We start from the raw sequence: 11720 nt of genomic DNA, 5'->3' as shown, positions 1-11720 counted from the left end.
TACTACAACTGTGTTTGGTGTTATCTTTGACCTTAGAGTTCTAATACTGTTTGTTTGATGAAATTGGGAGCCCCCATATTAGGTGAATATAGGTTTATGATTGTAATGTCCTCCTGTTGTGGTGTTCCTTTGATCAATATAAAGTGACCTTCCTTATCTTTCTTAACTAATGTTGGCCTGAAGTCTAACTTGTCAGATATTGGGATGGTGACCCTTGCTTGTTTTCTAGGCCCATTTGTTTGAAACACCATTTTCTAACCTTTCACCCTAAGATAGTGTCCATCCTTTGAAGAAAGGTGAGTTTCTTGGAGGCAAAAAATTGAAGGATCCTGCTTTTTAACCGTCTGAAAACCGATGTCATTTAGTTGGGGCATTGAGGTTGTTGATATTAAGAGGTATTATTGAAAAGTGTCTATTTATTTTTGCCATTTTTTTGTTTTGTAGTTCTTCTGGTTTATTTTTGCTTTCTTTTATTAATTAGTATTTCAGCATGGTTTGTTTTTTCCAGGTTCCTTTTATATGTGCTTTTCTTTCTCTTCAGCATGGAGAATCCTGTCAAGTATTTTCTGTAGAGCTGGTTTTGTCTTCAAATATTCCTTTAGCCTGCTTTTGTTGTAGAATATCCTCATTTCTCTTTCTATTTAAATGGATAGCTTTGCAGGATAAAGTAACCTTGGTTCATAGTTGTTATCTTTCAGAACTTGGAATATATCATTCTAAGCCCTTCTGGCTTTTAAAGTTTGTGTTGAGTAATCTGCTGTGATCCTGATGGACTTGCCTTTGTATGTGACTTGATTTTCCTTTCTAATTGATTTCAATATATTTTCTTTGGTTTGTCTGTTTGGTAGTTTAATTATAATATGGCAAGAAGAGGTTCTTTCCAGGTTTTGTCCGTTTGGTGTTGTAAAGGCTTCCTGTATCTGCATTGCATCTCTTTCCTAATTTGTGGGACAATTTCTTCTATCATTTTGTTGAAAAACCTATTTCTTTGCAGGAAAATTCTTCTTCTACTGTACCCTGAATTCTTACATTTGACCTTTTTCTAATGTCCCAAATATCTTGAAATTCCCATTAGTACCTTCCTATTAGTTTTTCTTTCTCTTTGTTGGATTGTCTTAGATCTGCCATCTGGTCTTCTACTTTAGATATTATGTTCTCTCCTTCATCCTTTTTACTGGTGAGATTTTCTAGTTTTTAATTTGACTGACAGTGTTTTTCATTGCTAGGATTTCTGACTGTTTTTTCTTATTGTTTCTATTTCCTTATTGTATTTCCTTATGATGTCTTGTATTGACTTTCTTATTTCATTAAATTGGTTTCCTGTGTCTTCTTTGATTCCTTTGGTTTCCTCTTTGATTTCTTTGAGCATATTTATAATCATTCTTTTGAAATCTTTCTCAGACTTTTCCTCTAAATTAGTTTCACTGGATGTCATTTCTTATGGATCTATACTTTTTGGTGGATTTATATTGTCTTGATTTTTTTTTGCGTGTGCTTCTTGTATTATAATGTAGAGATTTTTGCATCTTGGATTAATTTAATGATTGGATTTTCTAATTATCTGCTCTATTATTAGATGTAACTTAAGGTGCTAGGTGTGGCTGTTAAGATTCTCAAAGTAGCTACAGAAGTGAACCTAGGTGTTGGGTTTGCCTGCTATCAGAGTATTCTAGTAGGCTGTGGGAACAAAATACAGGAAAATTCTAAAATTTAAGTAAACAATATACACATCCAATGAAAAACAGCAGAGTATTTATGCAAGAGTAGGTATTATGAGAGCTCCTCTAACAAAATCACAGTCCCTAAGGATGTATGTTGCCCCATATTCTAAATCCTGTCAACTGGGAGGTTGAGATTTTTGGTTTGTAGAGGATTCCGTGGTCAGCTTGTGACTAAGTGAGACCCTTCCCCCAGGATCTACAGAAGAGGAGACAAAGGCACTATAAATCAGGAAGCAACAAATGACAAGCCCAAAATATACCTTCCTTAAGATTTGCAAATCCGGCTACCCATGAGAATTAACATATATTTTTCACTGACATGGAAGATGTAATTAGCACTTCTGATGCAAGCCTATATACCAGGCTTTTTTTTGGCAGGTTCTGACCTGGTGTAATCCCAGTTACCTTTTGGAATGGCTTTGGTCTCAGCTATAATGCACACCCACTTGGGTCCCTCTTTGCTGTGCTGTGGGTTCAGGTAGGCTTGCTGGGTCAATGGGTTTTTGCTCTGATTACCTGTGCCTGGTGGTATGTAGGTGAACTCCCTTCCTCAAGTCTCTTGTTCTTTCTGCTGCTTGTGCTGGCGGTGGTTGGTGGGGAGACTGTGGATTGTGGCTGAAGTTCTACTACTGGTTCTCACAATCCTTTTCTTCATGAGCTGTTCTGTTGATCCCTGACATTCTCCTTTTATGTTTCTTCAGTTTGTGAGGAGGGCAGTGTGAGTAGAAAATTTTACCTGGCTTTTCCTGTGGCTCAGGCTCAGCCTGGCAGCTGTGGTAATGTGGAACTGGTGCCACCACTGCTGGAGCCACTTCTGCCTGCTTCTGTAATCTCTAGATGCTCTAAATCTCTCCTATTTCTCTGCTCTGGTTGATACTTTATTATGCACCCCCCCTTTTTTTTTGTTTGAGTTCACTCTAGCTCAGGCTGACCTGGAACTCAATTTGTAGTCTCAGGGTGGCCTTGAACCCATAGTGATCCTCCTACCTCTGTCTTGCAAATGCTAGGATTAAAGGCATGCCCCACCACACATGGCCACCTTCACTTTTTAGTAGAAGAGTGTATTTTGCTGTCATTTTCTCTTTTTCTCCTTTAGGCTGTTTTGGCATGGTTCCTATGTCACTATCTTAACCAGAAGTCCTTATGTCATTTTTCCTTACCACTGATGAATTCTATTGTGTATATGTACCACATCTTCATTATCCATTCATCAGTTGATGGTAAGCCCATTAATTTTTTTTTTTTTTTTTTGGTAGAGAGAGAGAGAGGGAGAGAGGAAGACAGAGGAGAGAATGGACACACCAAGGCCTATAGGCACTGCAAATGAACTTCAGATACATACACCCCCATGTGCATCTGGCTTTTATATGGGTACTGAGGAATCAAACCTGGGTCCTTAGGCTTCCCAGTCAAACCCTTAACTGATAAGCCATCTCTCCAGTTCCTCAATCCCATTTTTTATTTTTATTTTTTGTGTTTTTGAGGTAGGGTCTTTCTCTAGTTCATGCTGACCTGGAATTCACTATGTAATCTCAAACTCACAGCAATCCTCTTACCTCTGCTTCCCAAGTGCTGGGAGTAAAGGTGTGCTCCACCATGCCCAGCTTCCAATCTCATTTTTTGATTGGCTTGTTTGCAGGCAAGTGCCTTAACTGCTAAGCTATCTCTCCATCCCTAAGTCCATTTGTTTTGTATTTATTTATTTATTGGAGAGAGAGAGAGAAAGAGAGAGAGAGAGAGAGAGAGAGAGAGAGAGAGAGAGAACATAAGCATGCCAAGGCCTCTAGCCCCTGCAAATGAACTCCAAATGTGTGCACCCACCTTGTGTATTTGGCTTATGTGGGTACTGGGTAACGAAATCTGGGTCCTTAGATTTCATAGGTAAATGCCTTAACTGCTAGGCCATCTCTTCAGTCCCCCAAGCTCATTTTTGTTTGGGTTGTTTGATTTCTTATTATTTAGTTTATTGAGTTCTTTGTATATCCTAGATATTAGTCCTCTGTCAGATGTTGTGGCGCTCAGATTTGCATTGCTGGTAGAAATCACTCAACTAAGAACAGATTTGGGAAAAAAGAGGTTTATTTTGGCTTACAAGCTTTAGGCAGAAGCTCCATGATGGCAGGGAAAATGATAGGATGAGCAAAGGGTGGACATCACCCCTGGCCAACATTAAATGGATAACAGGAATAGGAGAGTGCCAAACTCTAGCAAGGTGAAGCTGGCTATAATACCCATAAGCCTGCCACCAACAATACAGTACCTCCTGGAGGTGTTAATTCCAAAATCTCCATCAGCTGGGAAGCATTCAGAGCATCTAAGTTTATAGGGGACACCACAGCTGTATTGCTGGTAAAGATTTTCTCCCATTCTGTGGCTGCCTCTTTGCTCTGTTCACAGTGTCCTGTGCTATACAAAAGCCATATAATTTCATGAAGTCCCAGTGGTTGATTATTGGTTTTACTTCCTGAGAGACTTGGATTCTATTTAGAAAGTCCTTGATAATGTTAAAGTCATATGTTGAAATGTTACCTTACCTTTTATTTTCTTTATTTTTATTTACTTATTTATTTATATTTTTGGTTTTCTGAAGTAGGGTCTTGCTGTGGCCCAGGCTGACCTGAAATTCACTACGTAGTCTCAGAGTGGCCTCGAATTCATGGCAATTCTCCTCCTTCTGCTTCACAAGTGCAGGGATTAAAGGTATGTGCCATAATTCACAGCCTGTACTTTTTTATTGACAACATCCACCAGTATACATAATATACCATGATCAGTATCCTCTCCTATGCCCCTCACTTTTCCCCTTCATTGCCCCCTCCACTGAATCCCTTCTTCTTTACAGTTTTCTATTTTTTTTAACCAAGTTTTTTTTTTTTTTTTTTTTTAACTCCTTTAAGATTATAATGAACATGGTCACACCACAAGTAAACTCAGAAGTAGGACAGAGAACATTCTGAAGGCTGGTCTGGTCATCTGTTATCATTAAAAATGACTGGCCCTAAAATGTAAATTTAAAATTACAAATTTTCCTTTTAAAGTACTTTTAAGAAAAAAAAAAAAAAACAGGGTGAACAGGTCATGGTGGCCTTTTTTCAATAACTTTTCCTTTTTCGCTGTCTAGTCTTCTGCTTCTTGGTATCAACATTGTCATCCTCATCATTTTCAGCTGCCCACTTGCCCAAATCTGCCTCAGCGTCCTCATCTTCATCTCTATCCTTTTCTTCACTATCACGTTCTTCCTCCTCCTCTTCCTCCCCACCTTCTTCATGTACCTATTGTCAGACTCCTGTTCCCCATTTTACTCATTAGCATTCCCATTGGCAGAGGCTTCTCTTCCACTGTCTGCCTCCTCCTCTACTTCATCTTTTCCTTCAAATCCTTGGTGGTGATCTCGGAGTTGTTGTCCACAGCTGTGTCTGACATGGTGGGGCACCGTTGAGCCAATGCCAAAGAGAAACCAGAGTTCAAAGACTGGCAAAAATTCTGCTAGAGGGCTGGAGAGATGGCTTAGTGGTTAAACGCTTGCCTGTAAAGCCTAAGGACCCTGGTTCGAAGCTCGATTCCCCAGGACCCATGTTAGCCAGATGCACAAGGGGGGGGCACATGTCTGGAGTTCGTTTGCAGTGGCTGGAGGCCCTGGCGTACCATTCTCTCTCTCTCTCTCTCTCTCTCTCTCTCTCTCTCCCTCCCTCCCTCTCAAATAAATAAATAAATAAATAAATAAATAAATAAATAAATAACCTTAAAAAAATTCTGCTAGAGTCCATGGCTGAAGGGAGGGAGGTTAAGGCAGGTAGCAGAGGTGTTTGTGGCAAGCAGAGAGATGAGCCTGGGAACAAAGCAATGATGGCTTTTCTGAGCAGCCTTTGGGGACTACATAGCCCTTTTTTTGGGGGGGGGGACAGGGAGTTCGAGGTAGGGTCTCACTCTAGTCCAGGATGACCTGGAAATCACTATATAGTCTCAGGGTGACCTCGAACGAGACTCACGGAGACCCACCTACCTCTGCCTCCCAAGTGCTGGGATTAAAGGCATGTGCCACCACACACAGCTTCCATAACCCATTTTTAATTGGGTTGTTTGATTTCTTTTTGTTTATTTATTTATTTTTGAGTTCTTTGTATGTCCTGGATTAATCCTCTGTCAAATACATAGCTGGCAAAGATTTTCTTCATTCTGTAAGTTGCCTCTTTGCCCTATTCACAGTGCCCTTTGCTGTACAAAAGCTTTGTAATCTCATGAGGTCGTAGTGGTTGATACATAGTTTTATTTCCTGAGCAACCGAAGCTTATGTTCAGAAAGTCAGTGCCTGTGCCAGTGTGTTAAAGAGTTTACCCCCGCAGTTTCAGAGTTTCAGGTCTGATATCAGGTCTTTGATCCATTTAGACTACATTCTTTAGTATAGAGAGAAGTGCGAATCTCTATTCATCCTTCTACATATAGCTATTCAGCTTTCCCAGCACCATTTGTTGAAGAGGCTGTCTTTTCTCTAATGAATATATTATTTTTTCATTTTTGTCAAAAGTAAAAATGACTGTAGCTGCCTGGAGTAACATCTGGGTTCCAGTGTCAATGTGTGTGTTTTTGTGCCAACACCATGCTGTTTTTATTTTTTTGAGGTAGGGTCTCGCTCTAGCCCAGGCTGACCTGGAATTCACTATGTAGTCTCAGGGTGGCCTTGAACTCACAGAAATCCTCCTACCTCTGCCTCCCAAGTGCATTCCTTTTTTAAAAAAAATCTTTCTATAATATAGCTTACAATTAGGTATGTTGATATTGCCAGCTGTCTTTTGGGCTATTCGAGGTCTTTTGTGCTTCCAAATGAAGGCTAGCATTTTTTTTTTTTCTATTTCTGTGAAGAATGCCTTTGGAATTTTGATGGGGATTGCATTAAACGTGTATATTGCTTTTGGTAAGATTTACATTCTCACAATATTGATTTTTCCAATCCAAGAACAGGGATGTCTTTCCATTTCCTAATGTCTTCTGCAATTTCCGACTTGAATATTTTAAAGTTTTCATTAGTTAGGTTTATTCCAAGGAATTTCATTTATTTATTTATTTATTTTTGGGGCAATTGTGAATGGATGTAATTCTCTGATTTCATCTTCAATGTGTTTGTTGTTAGTATATAGGAAAGCTACTGATTTCTGTGTGTTTATTTTGTATACTGGTACATTGCTATAAGTGTTTATCAGCTCTAATAGTTTGCTGGTAATGTTTTTAGGGTCCTTTATGTATAGAATCATATAATTTCAAATAATGATAATTTGATCTCTTCCTTTCTAATTTGTATCTCTTTTATGTGTGTCTTTTGCCTTCCAGTACTATATTAAATAAAAGTGGGGACAGTGGACACCCTTGTCTTTTTCCTGATTTTAGCAGAAAAGCTTCAAGATTTTCCCCATTTAGTATTATGTTGACTATAGGTTTGTCATAAATAGCCATTATTATGTTGAGCTATGTTCCTTCTATTCCCAGTTTCTTTGGGATTTTACCATTAGGGCTGTTGAATTTTGTCAAATTCCTTTTCTGCATCTATTGAGATGGTCATGTGATTTTTGTCCTTCAGTCCATTCATATAGGGTATTACATTTATTGATTTACATATGTTGAACCATCCCTGCATCTCTGGGATGAAACCTTTGTGGTCAAGGTGAATGATCTTTTTAAAAAAAATTAATTTTTTTTTGATAGAGAAAGAGGGAGAGAATGGACCCACAAGGGCCTCCAGCCACTGCAGATGAACTCTAGATGTGTGTTCCCCCTTGTACATCTGGCTAACATGGATCTTGGGGAATCGAATCTGAGTCCTTTGGCTTTGTAGGCAAATGCTTTGACTGTTAAGCCATTCCTCCAGCCCGTGAATGATCTTTTTTATTTTTATATTTTTAGTTTTTTGGCTTTTTGAGGTAAGGTCTCACTCTAGCTCAGGCTGACCTGGAATTCAGTATGTAGCCTCAGGATGGCCTCAAACTCATGGTGAGCCTCCTACCTCTGCCTCCTGAGTGCTGGGGTTAAAGGCATGTGCCACCATGCCCAGCTTTTGTTGAGAATTTTTGCATCTGTGTTCATGAGGGAAATTGGTGTGTAATTCTTTCTTTCTTTCTTTCTTTCTTTCTTTCTTTCTTTCTTTCTTTCTTTCTCCTTTCTCTCTCCTTTTTTATTTTTTTATTTCCATTTTTCAAATTTTTATTAACAACTTCCATGATTATAAAAAATATCCCATGGTAATACTCTCCCTCCCCCCACTTTCCCCTTTGGGCACTGGTGGTGGGGAGGGGAGGCTGTCAATGGTGGCTCTAGGTCTCTCACTGGTTTATGTGATCCTCTGCCTTGTGATCTGCTAGTCAGTTGTTCACTGCTGTTCTCTCTTCACATTTCTTTTTTCTTTTTTTTTTTTTGTGTTTTAAAACATTTTTATTAAATAATACTTAGACAATAATTACAAAAGTTTTAAACAGTAATTCCAGGTAGTGAAAGACAATTCCTTTTAAAAAAAAAATTAAACCAGAAAAATATTATGTCTTGATGCTTTATACAAAGGAATGATTTACTTTACATTCTCACCATTTGCAACATTAACCTGTAGGATTCAAACCACTTCCTAGTATGTCTCCAAGGCTGAGTGAACTCCACAGTGATATGCTTTTACATTAATCAGTAGGTCAAAGAAATGTAACTCTATTACAGCTCAAAATAAAATGAACCAACAGGCACTTTGCAATCAGATGCTGTGACTCTTTCAAAATGAAGCCTGCTTGTTCACAGCTCTTTTATCAAAGGTAATCAACAAATGAAAGCAATGTTCCTTAGACAAGATGTACAAATGGTTTAGGTTCCAAACACTGCATTTGTAATACATACAAGACAGATCCTGAATAAGAAAACTTCTTCAGAAAGAAAATGAAGAAAATCAAAAAGCAGCCTGGGATGAAAGCATTTACAAGCATTTAAGTAAGGAGGCCTTTGAGTCAGCACTTAAACCCCTTCATTCTCAGGTAAGGGATTAAGAGGCCGAGAGAGATACCCTCTGGGAGGATGAGGATACTGGAGGTTGGCAGTGTCGGCATCACAAGAGTGCTCTACCAGAGGAGCAGGAGGAGGAGGAAGGAGCTGAGAAGAACTGGACCATCTTGATCCAGCCCTTGGGGAATCCAGAGGGGGAAAGAAATACCTGAAACAATGAAGACAGGAACAAAACACCAAAACAAAAACAGGGAGGGGGGGAACAGAAGAAAAAGAGAAAGTAGTAAATACAAAGAGAACCAAAGAGAAAACACATGCTGGAATTTAAAGAAAAAAAAAGAAGCTAGTATATTCATGCCCCAACTAACAGAACATAATAAAAGCACAAACCAAGACCACTTAAATCAACTGCTGAAGTACACAAACTTAAAAACACAATCTCTTAAACAGAATGTCAAAAAAAGTATCAGTATGTTACAAAGACATTAATTTTATAAATTTAAAACATTTTCTCATCTTCTTACACATTTGATGTTATTCTGAAAGTTTACATATCCTCTTTTAATTTCGAGCAATGCCACATTGTAGTGAGGGTAGGCACATATTTTCAGTGTGAACATGATACTGAGAACTAATTCCAATACACTTTCACAAAGTCAAGCTGACTACTGTAACAGCTTTTGAAGGAAGATAATCATTAAACACTTATAGTTCTGCAAAGACCTTAGAATAGTTACAGAATTTTGACTAGTAAAAAGGCTGAAAGAATGATTATGCCCTGTTATTCCACCATCTTATAACTTACCCGTAATGTTTATGTATCTTAGTAAATGGAAAATTTTAATAGCATTGTCATCAGAGTTTTAGAGGACACGAACTTACTGAAACAGCAAACTAAAGAAAATCCTAAGATGTGGAATGTTAATTTCATGCACTTTTAACAAAACTTTTGATACTTCAAATTGTATATTAAAGAAAATCAAGTCATAGTTACACCATGAAAATAGTCATGCACATACTAGAAGTATCAGCTCTATAATGAGTCAAGAGCTTCACACAATATTTCCACTATTTTACTACCACATAAAACAGGACCAGATGCAATGCTCTACTGGGCTTCGAACTGTACATCCAAATCACTCTCATCTCAACCCCAGAGATACTTGAATAACTTACTCCTTTACTAAAACTAAAAAATAAAATTACAAAGAAAATGACAGTTGAATGGAATAATATCACATATAAAGCAATTCTACAAAAGGTAAGCAATTAGCACTCAAAACAATCTTTATGAAAAATATTTATTCAATCTTCAAATTAAAATTACAAAAGTTCATTACTTTAGCTTATTGTTTTAGAAAATGAAATACACCTATATTCTCCAAACGGAATAAAATTATGTTTTCCCTCCTCCCAGCTGCCTATCATTTCAGTGTTTAAACCCAAGCTAGTTTTAGGTACATTTCAAAAAATGGTTTTGGTGATGAATTCTCAACAAAAAACAAAAACCTCTCTAAATAGTGTCAATAAACTGACTAGTACAAAAACTGATATGCACTGTCTTTTGAAAGGCCTTTTGGGCTGGGTTTAGTAGTGAGCAGGCTGCTGGTGTATCTTGGGAGAGGTCAAACGGCGCTGGGGAAGGGGAAAGGAGTTGACTCTCCATTCCTGTCCTGTGTGCATGCAACAAGCAGCAAAACACCCGAGTTATCCAGTTAGCTGGCGCTCAGCTGTGCTTTCTGCTAGCAGAAGATCCATTTAATGAATTTTGGAGATTTGGAATAGTTGAGCCAAGGGAAGGAGTTGAATTTCCCTGTTGAGAATTCCCATTAACTGGGCTCCCATTACCTTTCAATATACCAGTGCACTTCCAATTGTCCATATAATTCGCTTTCCACAATCTTACACAGCCATCATCTCCAGAAGATGCTAATACTGTTCCCGTTATGTTCCAGCTCACCCTCCAGACTTGGGAATTATGATTATCAAACTGAGCCACTATATGAATTTCAAATTTTGTTGGCCCACCAGAGGAAGTAAGCTCTTTCCTCACAGGCTTTAATGTAAAAATTCTCACATCTTTGGTTGCTATTGCTAGAATGTGGAAAGATCTTCCCAAATTTGGAGCAAATGCAATATCATGAACAGGATCAGTGACTGTCATAAGAGTTTCAGCTTTTGCATATTTCCTGGTGTTTTCATTGTATTCAAAGATCTGAACCTTGGCCATTGCATTTGGACTACTGTCATCACTTCCTACAGCTATCATGGGGGAGTGGCCACGAGAACTTGAAGGGTTCCAAGAAATACAACTACAGCTTAGTTTACAGGAGACCTCGTGCTGCAGAGACCACTGGCTGAGATTCATGACATCTGGTGCCTCATATATTCTTACTATACCATCTGCTGAACAGGTTGCTAACATAAGACCCATATGCTTGGGAGCAAATTTCACATCAGTAACAGATGTTCTGCTATCCACTAAAGTCGTCCTCTTCACCCAGTGACTCTGTCCTCGCAGTTTATCATTGGACTCTCCTACTATTTCTTCCCACACAGCAGCTGTTCGATCAAAAGAACAGGAGGCCAAAACCTGTCCAAACTCAGGATGAGCCCATGTCACACGCCATACAGATCCACTATGTGTCTTCCAGCTAGCAGTACAATGCCAATCTCCACTTTCACTTTTGTCCCAGACCTTGACGCTCTGGTCGCTGGAGCAGGTGGCCATGCGGCGCCCGTGGAAGTCGAAGGAGACATCGTGGATGAGATCCTTATGGTCCGCCGCGATGCTGCGCGCCACAAACATGGCTCCCCGCGACGCGATGCGGCGTGCCGCCTCCCAGAGGGCGGCGTGCGGCCCACAGGCACCGGCCGCCGCGGGGGCGCGTACGGCACGTCTCTCTTCACATTTCTTGAGTCTGCGAAGAGCTCCAGTGTGAGTGGAAAATCCCCTCACCTGGCTTTTCCTGTGGCTCAAGCCAAGCCTGGCAGCTGTGGCCCTGTGGACCTGGAGCTGCTGTTGCAGGA

The 11720-nt window shown here is 39.3% G+C and overlaps 1 protein-coding gene across 1 annotated transcript; it reads right to left on the bottom strand.

The window, feature by feature from the left end:
* Nucleotides 1-8201: 8201 nt before the first annotated feature.
* Nucleotides 8202-11516, bottom strand: LOC123461715 (nucleoporin SEH1-like). The gene is made up of 2 exons (XM_045153595.1): nt 10427-11516; nt 8202-8898 (listed from the first exon to the last, which is right to left on the bottom strand). Exons 1-2 carry the CDS (start codon nt 11497-11499, stop codon nt 8703-8705), a joined length of 1269 nt encoding a protein of 422 aa, XP_045009530.1. The 5' UTR covers nt 11500-11516; the 3' UTR covers nt 8202-8702.
* Between the last annotated feature and the right edge of the window lie 204 nt (nt 11517-11720).

Source organism: Jaculus jaculus, chromosome 6, assembly GCF_020740685.1.
Source record: "Jaculus jaculus isolate mJacJac1 chromosome 6, mJacJac1.mat.Y.cur, whole genome shotgun sequence".
Taxonomy (NCBI): Eukaryota; Metazoa; Chordata; class Mammalia; order Rodentia; family Dipodidae; genus Jaculus; species Jaculus jaculus.
This window is presented reverse-complemented; position numbering and strand designations above follow the sequence as displayed.